General features: G+C 37.4%; 1 protein-coding gene across 1 annotated transcript; it reads left to right on the plus strand.

The window, feature by feature from the left end:
* Positions 1–187: 187 nt before the first annotated feature.
* Positions 188–22586, plus strand: LOC136819159 (SEC14-like protein 1). Its single transcript, XM_067075365.1, has 18 exons — positions 188–311; positions 1073–1222; positions 4360–4491; positions 4582–4710; positions 5231–5387; positions 7422–7562; positions 8714–8826; positions 9276–9335; positions 10484–10613; positions 11507–11595; positions 12377–12447; positions 14047–14105; positions 15195–15373; positions 15900–15968; positions 17374–17514; positions 18107–18334; positions 18877–19019; positions 21700–22586. The coding sequence occupies exons 1-18, from the start codon at positions 249–251 to the stop codon at positions 21827–21829; spliced, it is 2184 nt and encodes a 727-aa protein (XP_066931466.1). The 5' UTR covers positions 188–248; the 3' UTR covers positions 21830–22586.
* The last annotated feature ends 414 nt before the right edge of the window (positions 22587–23000 follow it).

Consider the following 23000-nt stretch of genomic DNA (forward strand, 5'->3'; position numbering starts at 1 on the left):
ACCGGAAGCCATTTCATAGCGATGACATCAGTAAGAACAGCTCTATAAGAACACTTCATGAATTTCAACATATTTTTTGTTATTTTTTGATTTTGAATAAAAGTGTGAAGGTTCTCGTTATTTTTTTCACCATTAAATTATTGGCCCAAGGAAATATCTATATTTATAGAAATATTTTTCTTTTTAGCTGAGAATCGAACAACCATTTTTGCACTAAAAGTAAATATTAAAGAACAGAAAAAATAAGAATGGTTCAAGAATACACCTCACCCACACGTGTCTATGAACATCCCTTCGAAATGGTTATGCAGGTATGCATCATTCTCTTGCTTTTATTATAATATTTGGTGAAATCCAATAAGTGCATTGCTTCTTTTTTTTGGTAGTGAATGTTATAATTAATGTTCGGTCGTCGTTGTCGTCTTCAAATTCTTTATCCACCAATAGTAAGTAGTAGGTCTGCGACCGCAGTCGGAGGCGACCCGAAGGCTCCTCTTTCGATAGCTATTTATCGATAGCCGGATGCTCTACCACTACCCTACGGCCGCTAATACCACCAATATGTTTGAGATGATTGGTTTTGAAGGCATTGTTAAGTGAAGGGACCAGAAAACTTGTTCGAGTTAAGGAGACATTGGAGTTATAGAGGTTCCACGGTATATTTAATACAGATTAACTTAACTGATAATTATTCCACGACACTTTTTGTTTATTCGGTTGTCCTATTATTAATTATTTCGTTTTCAATTGATGTAAAGTCATTTTTTTCAAAACTGTTTCAAGCCAATTTCCTTCTCCCACGATTCCTGGGTGGATAAGGTACCAGGAGGAACATTAGCAGAATGCTCAAAGGCGTTAGGGCCTCAAACAAGGGCTTCGTGGTTCGAATCCTCGCTCCTTTTAATGTTGCTGGCCGTGGACCCCGTGAAAACAATCGGAAGACTGTCTAAAACTCCTAGATTACTGAGGCCATTCACGTAAAATATAAACTCTATTTAGGAGGGACAGTTAGGTAACTATCTGGTAAAAGCTAAGGTTAACTTTGTTTTTTTTTGGTTTTTTTCTGATCAAGGCGTACCAACGAAGGTTTCCAACATGCAAAATGATTCCAGCTTTTCTTGGTAGTGACATCACTTACGAATTCAAAAGTGACGATGGGGCGGTACACATTGCTGAGCGAAGGTGCCGCCTTCATGTTGACGCCCCTTACATTATAAGGAAGGTATGAACAATTGTTATAATTTGTGCGTTTACGATTTGTAATAACATCGACCCGGTAGGATACTTTAATGGGATAAACTTTCGCGGGGATTAAATTTCGCGGGTGGCACTATTGAATGGCAATATTTTCACGATTTTGTGGCTTTTACTGCCAAGTCTTGTATGTTGGTTTCTGAAATACACATTATTTGCGCTTCTTTGATGCAAGTAACCATTCAAATAGTATTTATCTGACATATTTTGAGTTTTGTTTAGAAGTATTTCGCGGAAGAGGCCCTTCCAGATTTCCATTGGGACTTAATTTTTGCGGATTTTTGCGGATGACACTCCCCGCAAAAGTCTATCCCATTAAAGTATAATCTCAGCCAGTGGAGATAACAATAACGAGCTGAGCGCAATGTGGATTGATATTCCAATTTTTTTTTATGGCTGTAGATTTGAATTCAATAGTTTCCAAGTAAGAAAATTCAGTGGCGATGGGATAAACTAGCACAATATTTTGCAGTGAGGATTTGTGTTATTTGAATTTTTTCATCGGGCAGAAAATGGAGTATAATTTTCGTTAATCTTTAATCTTCATCTTTTTGTCAATTTTTCCAGTGGGAGGGGGTCCCACGTTAACTACACGTTTTTATAAGAACTTTTGTCAAAGCTTATGTACAAAATCTTCTGAATAATCTAGTCCTCGGTCCTCAAAAATTTGAACGTGTTGATGAAGTATCGTATATCTTTCTTCTTGAAATCAGAAGGGGGAATTTTCATCGAGTAAAGAATATTTCATTCCATTCGCGTGTCTTCAATATCATGCATGCTTTGTTGAAGATCTCGACTGTTCTTTTTACGTGGAAGAAATTTGAATTTCCGAAAAGTTTTCTCTTCATTATTTGACCTGATATATTGACTTTATGTTTTTTTTTAAGAACCAGAGGCTCATTTTTTAAACTAAAGAACAGTTTTAACCATTGATTCCGAAAGGGTTCGATCCGAAACTCCTGGATGGAAAAACTCGATAAGTTTAGCAAGGTGGCAGTGGGTGTGTTAACGATCAGCTCAAAACTTACGGAACTGATTTTACGAACATTTATCCTTCTTATAAAAAAATGCAGTAGTTTAAGAATGTCAACTTCTATTTTTGATACTTCCTTTCATAAATGATTGATTCAAATTCTTTTTTTCGGAACACTTCCTTCTTCCTTCAAATGAATTCGTATTCACCTCTCTCACCACATAGCCATCAAACATTTAAAGGTCAGCTAACCTCTTTTTATAAGAACACGAGGCTGAAAATTGACCAAAACCTAAGAACAATTTAAGAACTAACCCTAAGCTTCAAATTTCAGAAATTACTTAGAAAGTAACAAAGTAGTGATTTTAAACCCATTTTAAGTTTTTAAAAAAGAAACTAAGCTTATTAAGAACATCGTAAAAACATTTAATCATGAAGGTTACCTTCCTATTTTTTCTCTCTTTCGTCATATTCTCACCCCAAACTCATTTTTGTTATAGAGGACATCCGAGAAAAGCCAGAATTCGACCAGTTCGAAAAATAGCAAGACAAACTTCAAACTCCAACTTTTTCTGGTTTTTCCAATAGCGAAAGTTGATGAAATGTTGACGGTTCTCATCAAGAACGTCGCGACAGTTTTGTCGCTACCCCCTACACAAGAGCTACCCCCACTAGACCCTAGGTTCTTTTTCAGTTCAAAAACAAGACTGAGTCAAGGCAAATGAAAGTGCTATGATGAGCTGTAATTTCTCTGATTTAAATGTTACGCCTTCTCTAACTCATTTTGCTACAATGTCGAAGTTAAAATAAAAACGCGACCTCCATGAAATCAAGAGCTCCCTTCAGCTTTAGGTAAACAGTCGACTAATCAAATTTTGGAATTTTAAGTCAATCATATTCAACTTCAGCCAAAAAAACTTTCGGTAAAAAAAAAAAAACTTTCGATTTATAGACAAATCCACAGCAGGAAAACCGACAGTAGAAGTTGTTCTTTTCAGGTTGCTGTAATACATTTGTATGAAAACAAACTTGGCCCGAAGCCATAAGCTGTGAAAACAGGCTTGGTTTTTCAAATTGCCAGAACGGAACTGTGGTACATCTAGTAAAGATGGCGCATTATTTTGCTTCAGTTAAGGATGGATTAGCTCTATCTAAGACATCCGTGGTCTTGCCAGCGAATAAAGAATTCAACTACTACACAGAACAAAAAAAATCGTCCGAATCGAATAAAAACATTCGAATGTCAAAAATAAAGCAGTCGCAAGTTTTAAGTTAGAAAGTGAAAATGCTCGGATTTTTCATGGGTTGAAAATAAAATGTCCAAAAGTTTGATGACCAATAAATTACAAGGAAAAATTGCAGGTGCCTGCGATAAAAGAAGCCGATTGCAGACTCATACAGTATGGTTCTGCTAATCTCTTTTGCGTTGCAGGGCTTGTAGAAGCTAGCTTCTGCAATTTCTAGTGCGTTTCCAAAGCCCAACTGCGGTTGGCACATTTCAAGGTGAATTCCAATTCAATTCAATTTTTATTTGTATCGAAGTGGAAGTCTCCCTAATCCTATCCGAATGTCGGAAATAAAATCAGTACCAAAATACTTGGCACAAAAGGGAAATTCCCCACGAAATTTTATAACCACAAACAATTTGGAAGCGCTCTAGAGTAGGTTGGAAGGGTAGAGTTTTAACTCTGATTTTTAACGCTCGACTTAAGACTTGATCTGAGGATCCAAAAGTTCAAAAATGTTCCGGTAGGGCTTGAAATATAGCCTAGAAATCAGGCCCGAAATTTACATTTTCGCTCAAACTTCAATTTTCGAAAAATGGTAAAATTGCCAAAATTGCCAATATGTTAGAGAGACTGATTGTAGCTGAAAACCTGAATTTTTAGGTAAAAATATTTGATATTTGTATGATTTAGGAATTAAATTTGAAATTCTTAATATTATTCGATTGCGAAAAAAAGATAGAAAATTCGTTACACCCTAAAAAATCAAATAAGGGAGTGAAAAACCTTCCGGGAAACTTTAAACTTCTATCGCAAATGGGAACTTAAATCAAATGATTGAACTTCAGATTAAGTTAAATGTACAGATACTTAATGGACGGATTTCTTTTTCTTCTTATATTTCAGATAGCGGGAGTAGACCACGCCATTTTCATCCAAAGAAACAGTCTCAACAAATTGGACCGAACGCTGAAGATCGAAGCTTGGAATGAAAGTTTTTCTAACCGTCTCATTATCAAAGAACATTGCTATTATTCCGTGAGTCTTGATTGATTTTCACGAATGAACAGATTAATTTTGATGGAAAGAAATTTCGCTAATTTTAATCCGATGAATGTTTATTTTCAGGTTCATCCCGATAATCCTAACTGGACGTTATTCGAACAGGACGCTAGCCTGGATGTCGTCAGCTTCTTTGGTTTCGAGGCTGCTGTGGAAAAATTGGCCATTAAAGCTTACACCTCCAATTTGAAAAAGGTAAACAAACCACGAGATAGTGTTAAAGTTTATACAGTAATTTTATTCAGTCAGAAAGAAAAGACACTTTTTTATTCTGTTTTTATTCAGAATAAAAAAGTGTCTTTTCTTTCTGACTGACATCGCTCTACTTATGTATCGAGCACTGTAAAAGACTGAAGAATTATTTACAGTAATTTTATGAATCGTATACAAACAGAGACTACAGTTGACTCTCACTTATTCGAACTTCTATTATTCGAATCTTTTCTATAATTCGAACTGATTTCCAGTCCCCGTCAAGGAAAAACCCTCTTAAAATACTTTCTATAGTTCGAACCTCTCTATAACAACAAACAAATACAAATAAGATTCCCAGTTTGAGTTCGAATTAGTGAGAGTCATCTGTATAGCGAGATCCAATGAAAGATCCTGCAACTTTTTTCGTCTGTTTATTTCTCTTTTTTTTTAAATCCACTCGGACAGTGCTTTTTCCCTAGAGTTTATATTCTATGACGAATTATTATTTTTCGTGGTACAGGGTAAAGAAATTATCAACTATTACATCAACGAGTTGATCAGTGAGGGGCGTACATATTTTCCGCCCTTTCAAGGATCACAAGGCCGCCCACGAACTATCAGTCATGCCGATAAGAAATCATCACAAGAAAATACCGATGCCATCGTTTCACTAAAAGGTATTCAATTCTACAGTACAGTTTCCATAATGTCTCTTTAACTTGAAAAAGTTGTCTGGTCCCTTTGCATTAAACAAATATGATAATTATAAACAAGTCTCTACAGTATAACTCGAACTTGAGTACCCCATGGTTGCTTGAATTATTGAAACTCGACAAAATATTTCTCTAATTTTATTGAAATACTGAAATAGGATGAAATTAAAAATGAAATCAGAGCGTTTTCGTAATAAAACAAGGTGATATGACCCCTCCCCACTGGGAAATGCGGAGTAGAACGCGCATAGCGCTGTCCAGACACCGTTGGTTCTGTGCACGCGAGACACAGATACCATGATGCATAGTGATGACACTCGAACAACGCGGGAGAGATTATCGCTCGTCGCAGGCGCGGAACGGGATGAGTGACACCACACACCACAATGCCTGACATATCACCCACACTCTTGTATCAGAGTAGTGGTGTACCAAATTCCCCTCGCATGGTATGGGTTGACCCGGGTGAAGGTGTGTTCATTTGCCAAGTGAACCGTAGTACTACAGTGGGAATCGAACTCGGGTCTCCCAGACGGGAGTCAAGGGCGATGACCATCACACCACTGCGCCTAAAAATAAGTAAAACAGGGAACTTCATATAATTGAAAAAAATGTGGGCTGTTAGATACCCGATGATGTTGACTTTGCTAACTTTTTATGAGAAGCATAATACGTCAAAGGGTATACGTTTTTTTATTTATAAGAACAATTTTATAAGAACACCAGCCTCAGATTTAGGCCCTCAGAACAATAGCTTTATTGTTTAAAACTGAAGAAATTTACGGACAATCTTAGCCCCAGCCAGAATTTACTGGTTCTCATAAAAAAACAGCGTGTATCACTTTGCGTTTGCACTAATACAGTACTCTTTGTTGATTCGTTCATCGAATTTTCTCCCTTTTTTTGAAGTTTAATCTTTTAAGTAATTACTTCAAAAAAAGGAATTATTAATAATTCTATTTAAACAACTCTTTTAAAATTGCAACTCCATCTGTGTGGATTTAATATTTGGCAAAATTTTGATATTTTTAATTTTATGTTTTTTCTCAACTTCAATTGAGTTAGAATCTGAGAATGTGTGTGTGTCTGTCTCTGTGTGTATGTCCCAAAACTTTGGGGCAGCCTGGAGACTTCAAAAATGGTCGGATTTGGTTGAAATTTTGCACACTTGTTCCTTGGGTGAATATCTGGGGTTGTTATTTTCATTTTTTGAAAATTTTGATTTTTGGGGACTGGGGACGAGCTTTTCGCCAAAACGAGGCTAAAACTTTGGGGCAGCCTGGAAACTTCAAAAATGATCGGATTTCGTTGAAATTTTGCACACTCGTTACTTGGGTGAATATCTGGGGGTGTTATTTTCATTTTTTGAAAATTTTGATTTTTGGGGCCTGGGCACGAGTTTTTCGAAAAAAAGGAGGCTAAAACTTTGGGGCAGCCTGGAGACTTCAAAAATTGTTCGATTTGGCTGAAATTTTGCACACTTGTTCCTTGGGTGAATATCTGGGGTGTTTTTTTCATTTTTTGAAAATTTTGATTTTTGGGGCCTGGGCACGAGTTTTCCGCCAAAACGAGGCTAAAACTTTGGGGCAGCCTGGAGACTTCAAAAATTGTTCGATTTGGCTGAAATTTGGCACATTTGTTCCTTGGGTGAATATCTGGCGGTGCTTTTTGCATTTTTCAAAAATTTTGATTTTTGGGGCCTGGGAACGGGTTTTTTGCCAAAACGAGGCTAAAGCTTTGGAGCAGTCTACAGGCCTCCAAAATGATCGGATTTGGTTGAAATTTGGCACACTTGTTCATTGGGTGAATATCTGGGGGTCTACAATTGGGCCTACGAATGATTTGAAGCCACTGAAGTTGAGCCCAGTGCGTTGCGCACGTTCGACTATATAAAATTGTTCTCATAAATAAAAAAACGTATATCCTGTGATGTTTTTTAATTTTTTTAAAGAAAAATAAATCTTAAACTTTGATTTTGTGTTGTTTATTTTCGGACAGATCTGGAAGAGGAGACATTTGCGGACGATGTCGAAGATGGTAGCAAAGAAGTGAAGAAGAAAACCGAAGTCAAAGAGACACCTCCACAACCCACTCATAAGGAAAAGATTCAAAAAGTAGCAGAACCACCCCCATTGCAAGGTAATGATTAGTAAAAATTGTTGTATAGCTTGTAAGTGGTAATCCATATTCTGGAAGCGATCGGCCAAAATTTCAGGAAAAAATAATCAATCCTTGTGCAAACTGCATCATTTGAGACGTGCAATAGCACGCGCACACCACCCCACCCACTTAAAATGTCTGAGGAATGTGATCAACCCCATAAAGTTAGTTTCAAAACTGAAAGTTGTACATAGCATTCCTTACTCTGTACCAGAGTGTATCTCACGTTTAGCACTTCGTAGTACACTCTGTGCGCATTGTTTGTTTGATAAAAAAATTCCCGTACGGAAACCTCTGCGACGAAGTATGATTTGTAAATAGCAATACTTCTCCCATCGTCTCCCCTCTTTCACTAACATTCCATCGCAGCGGCCGGTTTGAAAAATCTCAAATGAGAAAAGACAATGACAACAGACCTTCTACGGCAATGAATTTTGAAATAAGCCGTAGATACTGGGTTTGTTTACATGTAAAGAGGCTTTCTAGCTTATTCACGGTACTATTCGAAATATAGTATTATATCGGTTGCACGTAGCCTATACTAGACGTCACCCGCGTTTTTTACATGCAAATATTCCACTTTGCGACTTTTTCGAATGTTTTCAGCCCAGGTTTTCGGGCTCCAAACTTTCGATTTTTTGACGTCACTGTTAAAATTCGGGGTAACTGTTTCAATTTTCTTAAAAATATTTAGAAATCCAATGATTGTATGAATCTCTAGCCGGTCAAATTTTCAACTCAAATTTAATGAAACCTAAAGATCTCTAATGAAACTGACTAATCAAGCTAATCAGGTTTCTAAAACTCGAAAACACAAAGACGGGGATAAATCTCGGACGGCAATTTTACACACGATACGCATCCCCTGTATCAAATCATATCAGAGGGGATGCGTACAGCCTAGATTTTACGGAGTGTGAATTTGATGTTTATTAGCAGTCTAGCTCTAGACTATTCACTTATTACAAATTTTGTTATGGTCACTTAGAAATTTTCTTAACGAGCCCAGCCGGCACACAACGTCAAAACAACGTCCATGTGACATTCATAACGTCCAAATAACGTCATTTGAACGTTAAAATAACGTTGCGTGCCAGCTGGGAACACATTTTCATGTTTTTACTTTGCAGAGTATAAATTAGACGAAGGTCTCATCGCCAGATATCTCGGAGAACTGACCAGTATTGAGGAAACAAGATTATTACAACTTCGCAGGCGATTTCAGGGAACACATTCTGGAAAGGTATTTTTCACTGACTTCTATTTTATATCACTGAGATGGAGCACTCTTCACAAAGAAATGTCCCTATCTATTTTCATGAGTAACATCGCTAGTCAGTATCAGTTATTTAAAAAAATGACCTTTATTTTATTTCTGTGGAATGGAGCACCCTTACAATGTACTTCAGAACGCCATGGGTTTTAGAATCTCTACTTAGGTATTCGAATTTCTCTAATTCGAACCTTTATAGTTGATCTTCTCGGATGGAAAGTGGTGTAAAATACTCTCTGTAATTCAATTCAAGCAATATTCTTAGCGCCTTGAAGATCAAAGTAGAAAGAGTGAAGTATGTGTTATTCAACTCTTAACTTGTAGGAATGTGAAGAAATTGACGAGAACAGAAAAGGGTGCATCACATGAATGAGTACCTTTTTCCCTCAACAATATGTCTAATTATTTTCTTTTTGTAGATTCCTTCCGTTTCAGTCTTATTGAGGTTCCTACGGGCTCGAGAAAATAGCTTGGATAAGGTGAGTCTCCAATCCATTATACATCTATCTCTCACATGAATGTATTCATGATATGCACCATTGCAATGTCTTCTGACATTACGTCACGGACCCAAAAGCTGATTGGTTGTAATTGACGTAAAAACAGTCAATACGTCATTTTCAACCAATCAGCTGTTGGGTCCGCGGAAGACATTGCAATGGTGCATATCATGAATAATACCGAATATATAATCTCTAACAATTTCTCACACTATTTTTGTTGAATCTTTGGGAATGGTTTTGCCAAAATGAGGATATAACATTTAGAGAGCTTGATGACTTGAATACGAATGATGAATATAACGCAAGGCCATCTGATTAAAACTAACTTTTATTGGTATCCTAAATTCCAATTCAAAATGCAAGTTCAAGTTCACTAATTCTGTTGTACTCTAATACTCTCTTGTTGAATTATTTCAACATTCAGTCCTAGAAAGATTGGCATCTGTTGAATAGTAATATCCTGAAAACTCAATTCCTGGCCGGGTAGCTCAGTCGGTAGAGCATTCGCCTTACAATCTAAGGATTGTGGGTTCGATCCCCGGTCACCGCCAACTCAGCGGATGAGTAGCTTAGATTGGGTAATCTGATCTAGGCGGTAAGTTACTGGGAGCTGAGAGTAGGTGTGGCGCTCCACCTCAGCATTCGATCTCCTGCGCAAATAGAAAAGGGGATAGACTCCCTCACTCCCGGTTCCAGATGAATATACTTATTTACTACTCAACTCCTGTCCCAATTAAATTAAGATGAACCGAATACCAGTGGACTTAAACACAGATTTATAAAGCCTGTAGGGTTAAATGGCGTACTTTGACTGAAAACTGTGCCGTCTTTCGGTAGGAAATCCTACCTAAGTCACGTGACATTAAAATAGAATTTCAGTGCTTGAACAATCAGAAGCTTCCCAAATTTTCGAAAGCAATATCAACAATATATATAATAATAATAATATAACAGGTTCATATCAACACATCCAACAATCAGAGTGTAATTCATTTTATCTCCCTAATTTCAGGCGTACGAGATGTTAAAGTGTGCCGTATTTCGGTAGGAAATCCTACCTAACTCACGTGACATTAAAATAGAATTTCAGTGCTTGACCAATCATTTTATCTCCTTAATTTCAGGCGTACGAGATGTTAAAGAATTCGTTGCATTGGAGACGTCAACATCACGTGGATAAGATCCTGGAAACGTGGAATCCGCCTGGTGCACTTCTCGAATATTACCCTGGTGGATGGCACTACCATGACAAGGGTATATATAATGTTGGTTATTTCTATAAAAATTAAATTTGTTTACATGAACATTCTTCTGAGATCTATAGACTTTCGGTTTCTTAGAAAAGACCAGCAAAACACCCACAAAAATGCTGAAAATAAGATAATTCGAACATTTTAGGATCAGACCCTATCTAAGAACATCTGAAGGCATTAAAGAATTTTGTTTTTTTCGTAAAAAGATCGTTTTTTCTTATGGCCGAGACACTACATCTAACAAATTTTTGTTTGCATAATATGTTCCTCATAGATTGTTGACTAGATTTTTGCAGTTTTTATTACATATATGTTTTTTTACGTAACTAGCTCCTTAAGGACGTGGCCACTAATGTCCACTAATTAGAGAGGAAAAAGTAGGGTTTTGGCCATTTCGTACCAAAAACGTTGTCCGCCAAATGAGTGTCCGCCTTTTGGAAACTTTCTATGAGGATTTGACTAGGAAATGACCGGGGGAAATAAAACTGACTGCTAAGGTTTTCCGCCTTTTATATATATAAATTTTACCAAATAGCACTATAGAGGAGTAAGTCACTCCAATCATCATAAATTTTTCAAAACATATAACTATTTTTTGTCTAGTGCTCGATTGCACAGACCATCAATTGACAATCCACTTGATACAACTTGATCTAATAAAGTCTTACAAGGCCTTCCACGTTTTGTATAATTGTCACAGTTGAAGGCAAGCATTTTTACTGATCGATCAAGGGACATGAGTGTCCGTTAATTGGAGTTTTTACGGTAGATCCAAGAACATCCGGCTCGACTATCTACGAATGAGCGATAATTGGAACCAGAAAGATTTTTCAGACCACTTGCCAATCACTCAGTTTGGAGAGATCGTTTGATATTTTTTCGATTTCTTTCTAGATGGCCGACCAGTGTACATAGTGAAGATTGGCAGCATGGATTTCAAAGGACTCTTAAAGACTGTCGGGGAGACAGGGTTCATAAAACAGGTAATTACTCTCTTTTTTCTGAGTGAATTTGTCCTCTAAATACAGATGAGATGGGGTTTTTATAAGATACTTTAATAATTGGTCATTTGAAGTAATAAAATGACACGTTCTTGAGAAAAAGTAACAAAATTGTTTTATTACTGGTTAACGACCAACCAACTTAAATAAGAGCTTGTAAAAACTCCATCTCGTCTCCCGTAATTTATGCGAGGAAATTATTTTCACTCTTCTAAATTTACTCTGGAATTTAAAGCTTCTAATTATTAGTGTTTAGTGCTTATACCAGCAGAAAAAAAATTACCCACGCAGAAAATTTTTGACCTATGCAAACTTCATTTTAGTTGAAGCAGCAAGCATGTTACCACTAAAACATCACTTCTTGAAAAAATAGCCTTGATTTTATACCACTTTCCAGCTGAAAGGACCGACGTTTTAATTCGAATTGGGCTTTTCCAGAAAAAAACCGTACAACCCCTGTTGTGAATTACCCCCATGGAATTCCGCTTATTTTTGACGGATTTTTGTCTACTGCTATGGAATTCCACTGCATTTTAAACCATACCCCCTTGGAATGGAAATGGACTCCTCAACAGGGTGTGCACGGTTTTTTTCTGGAAACACCATTACAGAAAGATTCTAGAGGTTTGAATTAGTTGAAGTTGACTGTAACATTTAAATTTCAACGATTTCGAATAAGCTCAGTAGTCAAGACCTCTTTATGCGTACAATTCAATTCATAGAATGATATCTTATCGGAGGGAACTTTTTTCTGTAATTTCAGGTCGTTTCAATCAACGAAGAGGGTTTGAAGAAGTGCGTGGAAGCGACTGACATTTATAAAAAACCGATTACGTAAGAAAGAAGCTCTTGCAATGGACTGTTCCATTTAATTCCCATAGACCATTATTTCACAGTCGCAAAGCGTAATGGGTAATCAGGACCACTGCGCGCTAATAATGACTTACTATTGGTACAATGTTTTGAAATGTCTTGAAGATTTTTGCCTCCAACCAACGGGAAACCCTTATCAGGGCGCAATCAGTCCTGATTACCCATGATCCATTTCGACTGTGAAATGACCTATACATGGGGGGGGTGGACCAATCTTTTCAAGCCAAAAAAATCCTTCAAAATGTGTGGATACCTCCTGGAAAAAAGTAAGATTTGCAAAGACCCTTGGAAAATCTTTTTTCATACCTAAATTGAGGGTGAACGAAAAAAATTAAAAAACTTTCTTTAGACCCCTGGAAGTTCTTCTCGGATCGTCCCTTGGAAATGTTCGTACACCCCCTCCCTGAGTATAAAATGAAATGGCCAGGCCATATTTTAGAAAGGCAGGGAAGCGTCCGTTGCTGGCCAAAAAGGGCACTTTTTCTTGTGTTTTTCTGCTAAAAAGGCTGTTTTTACCAAGATTTTAGTGTTTTCAGGAGGGGCAGCGTCTGATGACCGCACGCTAAAAGGGCATGGAAAATGGCCTGATGGCCCAATTTCAAATGTTCTTGTGAAATCAAGGGCATGTGTTGCTACCACCATTTTGAGAACGAGCCATGGAAGTTATATTCTGAACCCCATCAGAGTTATTAGTTAATTCCATTCCACAGAAATCCTCATGAAAAAAAACAGCTGTTAATTTGACGATGCCAGCCAGGGAATTGACGCGATTGCAGTAGAATTATTTTACAGCGTCATTTTTACTATTTTTCTATCCCGCCATCGCAGTCCTTCAAAACAGAAAACTCAACACTTTTACTTTTTTTATATCCCGCAATTGCAGTCCTTCAAAACAGAGAACTCGACACTTTTACTTTTTTTATATCCCGCAATTGCAGTCCTTCAAAACAGAGAACTCGACACTTTTACTTTTTTTATATCCCGCAATTACAGTCCTTCAAAACAGAGAACTCGACACTTTTACTTTTTTTATATCCCGCAATTACAGTCCTTCAAAACAGAGAACTCGACACTTTTACTTTTTTTATATCCCGCAATTACAGTCCTTCAAAACAGAGAACTCGACACTTTTACTTTTTTTATATCCCGCAATTACAGTCCTTCAAAACAGAGAACTCGACACTTTTACTTTTTTTATATCCCGCAATTGTAGTCCTTCAAGAAAGAAAACTCAACACTTTTACTTTTTTTATATCCCGCAATTGCAGTCCTTCAAAACAGAGAACTCGACACTTTTACTATTTTTATATCCCGCAATTGCAGTCCTTCAAAACAGAGAACTCGACACTTTTACTTTTTTGATATCCCGCAATTGCAGTCCTTCAAAACAGAGAACTCGGCACTTTTACTTTTTGATATCCCGCAATTGCAGTCCTTCAAGAAAAAAAACTCAAGATTCAGATAAAGATGTTTATTTACATATTTGAAGTTTTTGAAATTTGTCTTCGTCATTTTTTACTGGAATGATTGATTTAAATTTCCCCCTCCTTTTCTTCACAGAAATTGGACATTGATAGTTGATATGGATGGTTTGAACATGAGACATCTTTGGAGGCCTGGTAAAAAATCTTATCCTTGTCATATTCGTGTCCACAATATCTTTCTTCGGTTTGAAAAAGTTGATAAATGATGACAGTTGTCTCTTTACAAAGGATGCTCCACCTGTATTGAGTGGTTCACCTGTATTGAGTGGTTCACCTGTATTGAGTGGTACCTGTATTGTTCACCTGTATTGAGTGGTCACCTGTATTGAGTGGTCCACCTGTAATTGAGTGTCACCTGTATTGAGTGGCCACCTGTATTGAGTGGTTTCACCTGTATTGAGTGGTTCACCTGTATTGAGTGGTTCACCTGTATTGAGTGGTTCACCTGTATTGAGTGGTTCACCTGTATTGAGTGGTTCACCTGTATTGAGTGGTTCACCTGTATTGAGTGGTTCAGGATTCACTAAGGATCCACACTGACACACAGTTTTTTTGGATTAAGTGCGTTTTCCGGGGGGGACTACTAGGGAAGAAGGCTAACGCACTCCCACCTCATCCACGTTGTGTTGTGGAATCAATACCTAGCACAGTCCCCTACAGGTTTCTTGAATTTCTATCTTCCATTGCATCGGCAATGGTGTATTCACTACAACCACAGCACTGAGTGGGAGTAGAACCCTGACTTTCTAGACGGAAGTCGAAATTGATGCCTACTACTCTTAGGTTCCAAATAAACGAGAGGGTTCGAATAAACGGGGGAGGGGGGGTTGGAAAGTTTTCAAAATTTTAATAAACGGGCGGCCTAATTGCCGAGGGGAGTTGGAAATTGTACTTCCAAAAACCTAAAAATAAGGTAAATATAGGCTAAAATCAGGCTATTTAGAACAGAATAAGGGACCTTCTCTTTGAAAGCTGAAAACATTCTTAAAAAATAATAAACGGGGGGCCTAATAAGGTCCGGGGGGTTGAAAAATTTTGGAAAAATTAACAAGCGGGGGTGGGGGCGTTTTTTTGGAACCTAAGACTACACAACTTTGTCTCATTGACTACGGTTTAACTAGCTGAACCGTTGGAGAGAGGAATCGTATTGGCAAGATGATTGAAATTTCCCTATCTCCGCTTGCTATTGAAGATTATTGAAATTTCCTTTTTTTATTTTTGAAGGTATTCGCGCCTTATTAAAAATGATCGAATTGGTTGAGGCGAATTATCCAGAAACGATGGGTCAATTACTAATCGTACGTGCACCGAAAGTGTTCGGTGTGCTATGGACCTTGCTATCACCCTTCATCAATGAGAACACCAGAAAAAAATTCATGATTTATACGGGAGACGACTATCAAGTAAAAATATTATTTTATTCAATTGTTTGAAAAGGGGCCCCTCCACTTTTCTAGGGTCCTTTTTTTGGTATCCCCGACCTTGAAAATTACCGCCAGGGGGCAGAGGGTTTACCTACTGTGCGGTATGTGCGGCGAAAAAAATGGCTTTTAAAATCGCACCCTATTAGCGCAGCAAAAATTCGGTGAAATTGATACCCTTACAGTGCATTTTCCTCAAATTTTCAACTCTTTTAGAGTAAAAAAATCAATTGCAATTTTTTCTGAAAATTGCTGAAATTTGCTATCTTAAAAAACTTAACCTTAACCGCCACGTATACCCGTCGGCCTTTGCTTTGCAATATTAAATTTTTCTACTCGGAAAAGTTTAAAGCACTCAATCTAGCCATCCGGGCTTTATATTATAGATCTCAATTTGAATGGAGGCATGACAGGTGGTCTTATAATGTAGACTTTAGCCACGGCAGCCGCTTTTCAAGACTTGGTGTTATATTAATTATTTTTTTATGAAAGACGATTGTTTTTTCAGGGCGCCGGAGGATTGGCTGACTACCTTCCGAAAGAATACATTCCGCAATTCCTTGGAGGTTCTTGTGATGTAAGAAACCATGTTCTTTGTTGGCAAAATACCCGTTTTACCTTACACAGTCTTTTCTCTAGGCTACATCATGTCGTCTTTCGTTTCGAGCGTACAACTCATACTCTTCGAATTATGCGCACTGCTCTCGTTTTGTATTTTGAAATTTCTCCGTTTACATCGCATTCGGACTGAGGTCTAAACCAATCAGCTGTGTTTTAAACATTCTTTTATTTGAAATCTCTATTGATCACTATTTTTTGTCAAAAATTCTGTTTTGTTTAATCCTATCAAGAAACAAATTCCCGACAGTGCCTATATACCAAGAGTAAGAACAAAAAGCAAAAAAGTACTTGTAGTTGTCTATTGTGAAATTCGCTGCTTGTTGTTTACAGTTCAGTACCCCCTAAGTGAGTACATTCGTTAGTTGCAAACGTTACTCTCGGGTACCTAATAGCCGGGGGGGGCTGCTATTTAATTTTTCGAAAATTTTCCACCCTGGACATTCTTATTCCAACCTCCTCCGACTTATTAAGTTTTAAGATTTTTTCCAACCCCCCCCCCCCCCCCCCGGCTATTAGGTATTAGAGAGTAGTTACATAGGTTGAGTGTTAAGTCTTTAATTCAATCCTTTTGTAATTTTTGTTTTCCTTTGCACTTTCCTTTATCGTTTTTTGCCTCTTTTTCTATCAATCTTAACTAGAGAGTTTCTAGTGAGTACATAGATGATTTAGAAAATTAAACGCCTGCGATACGTCTAATAAATATCAAACGCCACTTTTTTTATCACGTGAGTACCAAGCTTAAATGATAGATTGATGATCAAACCTCCTCGAAATCTACTTCATGCAGTCAAACCAAAGTGAACTATCGATTCTCCTGAACGAGCAATTCATGTCGTAACTGTATTTTTTTCTGACATAATACCTTGGGTCAAACATCTGATTGGTTACAAGTGACGTATTGACTGTTTTAACTTGAATATATATCTAATATTCCACATAATCGCAGATTTCCTATTGTTAAAATTGTTTTTTAGAAAGGCTCTTTTAGTCAATCTAGAGGGCATAACATACAAAAGATTTTCTGTCTGGATGAACCCAACAGTGATGGGCCGTCTTTATAGATTAAACATTGCCCCCCTTAAAGCTAAGGCACTTGTTTAAGATGTAATAGCGAGTTTATGTATTTGCACTTTTGAGGACGGTAGATTGACTGAAGCGATTTGAAAATACCCGCAGTTCGAGGACGGCAAAATTGCTGATTTACCGTCGTCCTCAGCTGGTCAGGATCTAGCCAAACTAGAACCTCATCGTCTCCGTCGCAGAAAAACACAGATACATAAACTCGGTAATGTCATATGGCACGGTGCATAATATGAATATGAAACCTCAACAAAATAACAAATTGATCGCATTTTTTTCAGTGTGGTATTCCCGTTGGAAAGACAGTGCCAAAACAATTTTATAAATACGATAACATCGGAGAAGCATCAGAGAGTGAGTCGAACTGGCTGGATACCGATCTCTATCACATCGCAAACTTTATGAAAGGCTCTCCACATGACGTAAGTTAATTTGTTCGTTCACTGATGTGTTCTTTACTTCTCAAATTAGTCACTTTTCGGGATCAGGGAGAAGTGTTAAGGTCGGTCTCCACTTGCGCGCGCTTTGATCGCACTTTTTTGCTTCAATCATGGCGTTCTAAATTTGCAGCCACTTACAATGCATTTTCTACCCATTTTTTCGGTGTTGTTTTTCTTGCGCGACGTCAAAAATGGGTGTTTTGAAAAAGAATTGACGTCAACACTGCAATGACATCATTAATTAGGTCCACAGGATTTTGACGTCAAAGCACGCTTGCTATGCCATGGCTTCAATCCTTTTTGCTGGGAAAAAAGATTACGTCATAGAAATATAGCGCGCGCTCGAAAAAAAAGTTGAATACATTTCAACTTTTTTCAACCGTTACGTCAGATCGCGCTACAGGAATTGCTTCATTTTTCTTTTGACCAATAGCGTGGAAGTTTTGTTCAAAAAAGTGCGATCACAGCACGCGCAAGTGGAGACCGGCCTTTAAACGAGGTTAGAAAGTTTGGTGCGTCATTTCGAAAATGATAGAATTATTTTAAATTTTGTTTCGGTGTGTGTTTATTACAGGTAATCTTGACAGTAGCAGAGGCTGAATCAGTCCTCACTTGGGACTTTGATGTCATCGAAGGGGATTGTCATTTCCAAGTATTACGTCACAAGCGGCCGCGGGAAGCCAGTATGGTCAGCACAACTTGTTTAGGTGACACCAGCATAACGAAACCCTCCATTCGTCCAGGCATCGACGCTCAAGTTGTCGAACGCCCTATACTCTGTCGACAAGGCGACTCAGTTCAGGTAAGGATGGTCAAAGGACGGTTTACGTTTTATTTACATATACCAATTTACAGGATAAAAATTGTGCAAAAGTACTTGACCAATTACCAGATTTTTCCAAGAGCTAAAGTCTATTCACCGTTAGGCTGCACGCATCCCCTTTGATATTATGTTTTGATATAGGGGATGCTAATCGTGTACAAAATTCTCGAACGAGAGTCACCCTCAGATGTTTCTATTTTCTTAAAGACTTTAGAAGTCTAGATTATATTAACCTCTATCCATTCAAGCTTTTAATTCAATTTAATGAAATTTACAGATCTTTTCACATAAAACATACTAATCAAGCCAATCTAGTTTTTAAAACTCAAAAACACAAAAACGGGGATAAATCTTGGACGGGAATTTTATATACGTTGCGCATCCTCAATATCAAATCATACATTAGGGGATGCGGGCAGCCTACTTCAACATAGTTTTTTTTAGCCTAGTTATACAAGAAACTTATTAACTTTAATCTTTTTACACCAACCCATCATGAGTTTTTCATTGTATTTTCCTAGGGTACACACATTTGTCAACAACCTGGGGTTTACATCTTACAATGGAAATTCTCGAATTCCGGGACTTCGCGACAAAGTTTGAAGATACAAAACAAGTGCAAATTAATGTTGTATTATGATATCTTACCTTCGAAAGACTTCAGGTTCGTTTTTCCTATCCAACTCAAAAATATCTTTCCGACGGTTTCTAAGATCTCTTATATTTTTGATTATACTCAATATCTTTCAAACGATGTATAACTTATCAATACCTTATCGGCCCTTTTTACGCCGGCCCTTATTACGCCACAGCCTGATTTTGGGCTTACGCCAATTATGTAGGGCCGTAAATAACGCCAAAATTTGTTAGAATGGCTATTTGTGCTTCAATTTACATTAAAATATCACTTTTCAGTTGTAAACTGTTGAAAATTCCATTAAAAATCACTGATTTTTGCAGAAGTTTTAGATATGGAATAAAACAATGGATAATTTTTGGACCTACCCCGGTGGGGTGGAGGTCCTATAAATTAACCCGTGTTCGTTAGTTAGTTAGTTAGTTCGTTCGTTCGTTAGTTACCAACTTTTCTCGAGATTGGCTCATTCAATTTTTCTGATTTTTTGCACAAAGGTGCATTACTATAAACCCTCGAATGTGACGGAGCCCGATTTTCGAAAAAAAATTTTTTCCGGCCGGTAGAACCGGAAATATCCCGAAAAAAGCGGTTTTTTGAGATTTTCTCGAGATTTTATCATTAGTTTTTTGCGATTTTTTGCACATAGATGCACATTAGTACTGCCGAAAAGGTGTCGAAAACCGTTTGCCGAAAAAAAATTTTTCCGGTCTGTAGAACCGGAAATGTGCCGGAAATCGTCGTTTTTTCACATTTCCGTCACATTTTTTCAAACTTCTTTAATTGTTTCTTTACAGAAAAATGTTCTTTATGATGATGCCCAAAACTTAGCATCGTTTGATTTCCAAAAATATCATCCTTTGAATCCGGAACTCCTTAAAAATCGCCGGAACAGCCGAAAACCGGCGTAAAAACGGTTTTCCTTCATTTTTTCAACTTATACTCCACAGATTTCATGATTTTTTGCACAATGATGTAAAATGGCAATGCCCAAAATGTGACAGAGCCCAATTTTCAAAAAAGAAATTTTTCCGGCCGGTAGAACCGGAAATGTCCCGAAAAAAGCGGTTTTTTGAGATTTTCTCGAGATTTTCTCATTAGTTTTTTGCGATTTTTTGCACATAGATGCACATTAGTACTGCCGAAAAGGTGTTGAAAACCGTTTGCCGAAAAAAAATTTTTTCCGGTCTGTAGAACCGGAAATGTGCCGGAAATCGTCGTTTTTTCACATTTCCGTCAAATTTTTTCAACTTATTTAATTGTTTCTTTACAGAAAAATGTTCTTTATGATGATGCCCAAAACTTAGCATCGTTTGATTTCCAAAAAAATCATCCTTTGAATCCGGAACTCCTTAAAAATCGCCGGAACAGCCGAAAACCGGCGTAAAACGGTTTTCCTTCATTTTTTCAACTTATACTCCACAGATTTTCATGATTTTTTGCACAATGATGTAAAATGGCAATGCCCAAAATGTGACAGAGCCCAATTTTCGAAAAAGAAATTTTTCCGGCCGCTAGAACCGGAAATGTCCCGAAAAAAGCGGTTTTTTGAGATTTTCTCGAGATTTTCTCATTAGTTTTTTGCGATTTTTGCACATAGATGCACATTAGTACTGCCGAAAAGGTGTCGAAAACCGTTTGTCGAAAAATTTTTTTTTCCGGTCTGTAGAACCGGAAATGTGCCGGAAATCGTCGTTTTTTTCACATTTCCGTCACATTTTTTCAACTTATTTAATTGTTTCTTTACAGAAAAATGTTCTTTATGATGATGCCCAAAACTTAGCATTGTTTGATTTCCAAAAAAATCATCCTTTGAATCCGGAACTCCTTAGAAATCGCCGGAACAGGCGAAAACCGGCGTAAAACGGTTTCCTTCATTTTTTCAACTTATACTCGACAGATTTTCATGATTTTTCGCACAATGATGTAAAATGGCAATGCCCAAAATTATACATTACTTCCATTAAATTCTAATTATTCGTTTTATAAATAGGTAGGTCCATTAAAGTATTACTTGTTTATCTTCGAATCATACATAAAATCCTTTAAATAGAGTACAATGGTCAAAAATTAACGCCACTTTTAATTAAAACTTGCAAAATTTTGGCCCTTTTTACACCGGCCCTTTTAACGCCGGCCCTTATTACGCCAAGAGCCTAAAAATAACGCCAATAAGGGCCGGCGTAAAAAGGGCCGATAAGGTAGCGAGTTTATGTATCAGTGGTTTTCTATGACGGATACGTATATATCTTCTTATTATTCTGATCAGCCTCGATTTCGCGAGTCAAAACTGCGGATTTTCCAAATCGCTTGAGTCACTACGCCGTCCTAAAAAGTGCAAATACATAAACTCGTCAATTTAGCATACGTGGATACCAAGTAAAAAGAGTCAGTTGTCCACAAACCTTGCGGGCAGTGCAGTGTCAACTTAAAACCAAGAAGGGCAATCCTATCACAAAAAACCATAACTTTTGATCATTCATGATATGCACCACTGGAGAGTCTTCTGAGAACCTTTAAAAATTTTCCACCCAATACGTCACTTAAACAATAGAAAAAGTGACGTATTGGGTGAAAAAAAATCTGAAAAGTTGCATAATTTCATAAAGTCATTGCAGTGGTGCATATCATGAATTGGTTGGAAGATAGGTTAGGAACGACAATGACCTTTTGGAGCAGGGTTTTGAACTGATATTTTTTCTCATTACAGAGGTTCGATGTCCAGCATTACGTCCAGCGCGAGCGGCTTCTCACAGCTTAGCATCTCCTCAACAACAAATAGCGGAGCAACCAAAGGCTTCTTAGCTAGCTTTTCGAGTAATGCAAGCAATAACAGGTGATGTGTATGTCGCTTAGAAGATTATGGAGTGACAGAAATGCGTTTCTCAGAAGATTATGGTGTAACCAATATATGTCGCTTAAAGAAGATTATGGAGTGGCATAAATGCGTTTCTCAGAAGATTATAGTGTAACCATCATATGTCGCTAAGAAGATTATGATGTGACAGAAATGCGTTTCTCAGAAGATTATGGTCTAACCAACATATGTCGCTTAGAAGATTATGATGTGACAGAAATGCGTTTCTCAGAAGATTATGGTGTAACCATCATATGTCGCTAAGAAGATTATGATGTGGCATAAATGCGTTTCTCAGAAGCCAACGACATGCGTTAGTTAGCTACCATGCTAAATGACGTAATGACATGTCGTAGAACTGGAGATCCAACTAAATAAACTCCCTCTCCGTTGGTCCAATATATGTTTCGAAATAGGTCCTTTGCTATCATGGCGTTCTAAATTACCGGCCTGGTAAACGCGCGGCTATCTCATTTTTATGCAGGCCCGAAATTGGAAACTAACGTAATTTCGTGGTTAATTTCGCGTTTACCAGGCCTGTAATTTAGAACGCCATATGTGCTATACATTATTGAAACACAATGTTTTGACCTTGCCTGTTACGTCATAACTACGCCATAAGAAGAAAAGAACCGTGTTTGTTGGAAGCTTCTGCTGGTTTGAAACCTCCTCAAATAGATGTGCACAGTTTTGTGGTGAACTTATCGTATTACTTCAAATAAAAGCCCCTCTTCTTTAAACGCCCCCCTCAAATAAACGCCCCTCCTAAAAGAAAAATTATTTAATAAACGCCCCCCCTCTTGAAATAAACGCCCCTTTCGAATAATCACCCCTTTAAAAGAGGGACGTTTATTAGAAACTTGTGACTTTAATACTTCAATACCAGTCTTGATTGGGTTTGAAAAGGAAGAATTTAGTCATTTCTTGTAACCAGAGCAGTTTTCGAAGCAATTTTAGTTGTTGAACCAAAGAAATTTTGCACTAAAATCCTGATAAAGAACTAAAACAAAAGATTTATTTGCTCTAAATATTCGACTATAGACTAAAACAATTTAATAAACGCCCCTTCTTTTAAACGCCCCGAGCGTTTATTCGAAGTAATACGGTAAGTGTTTGATTATGTGTCACTATATAAGCTGAAACATTATATATAG

Source organism: Clytia hemisphaerica, unplaced genomic scaffold (genome assembly GCF_902728285.1).
Source record: "Clytia hemisphaerica strain Z4C2 unplaced genomic scaffold, Clytia hemisphaerica genome assembly, whole genome shotgun sequence".
NCBI classification, from domain to species: domain Eukaryota; kingdom Metazoa; phylum Cnidaria; class Hydrozoa; order Leptothecata; family Clytiidae; genus Clytia; species Clytia hemisphaerica.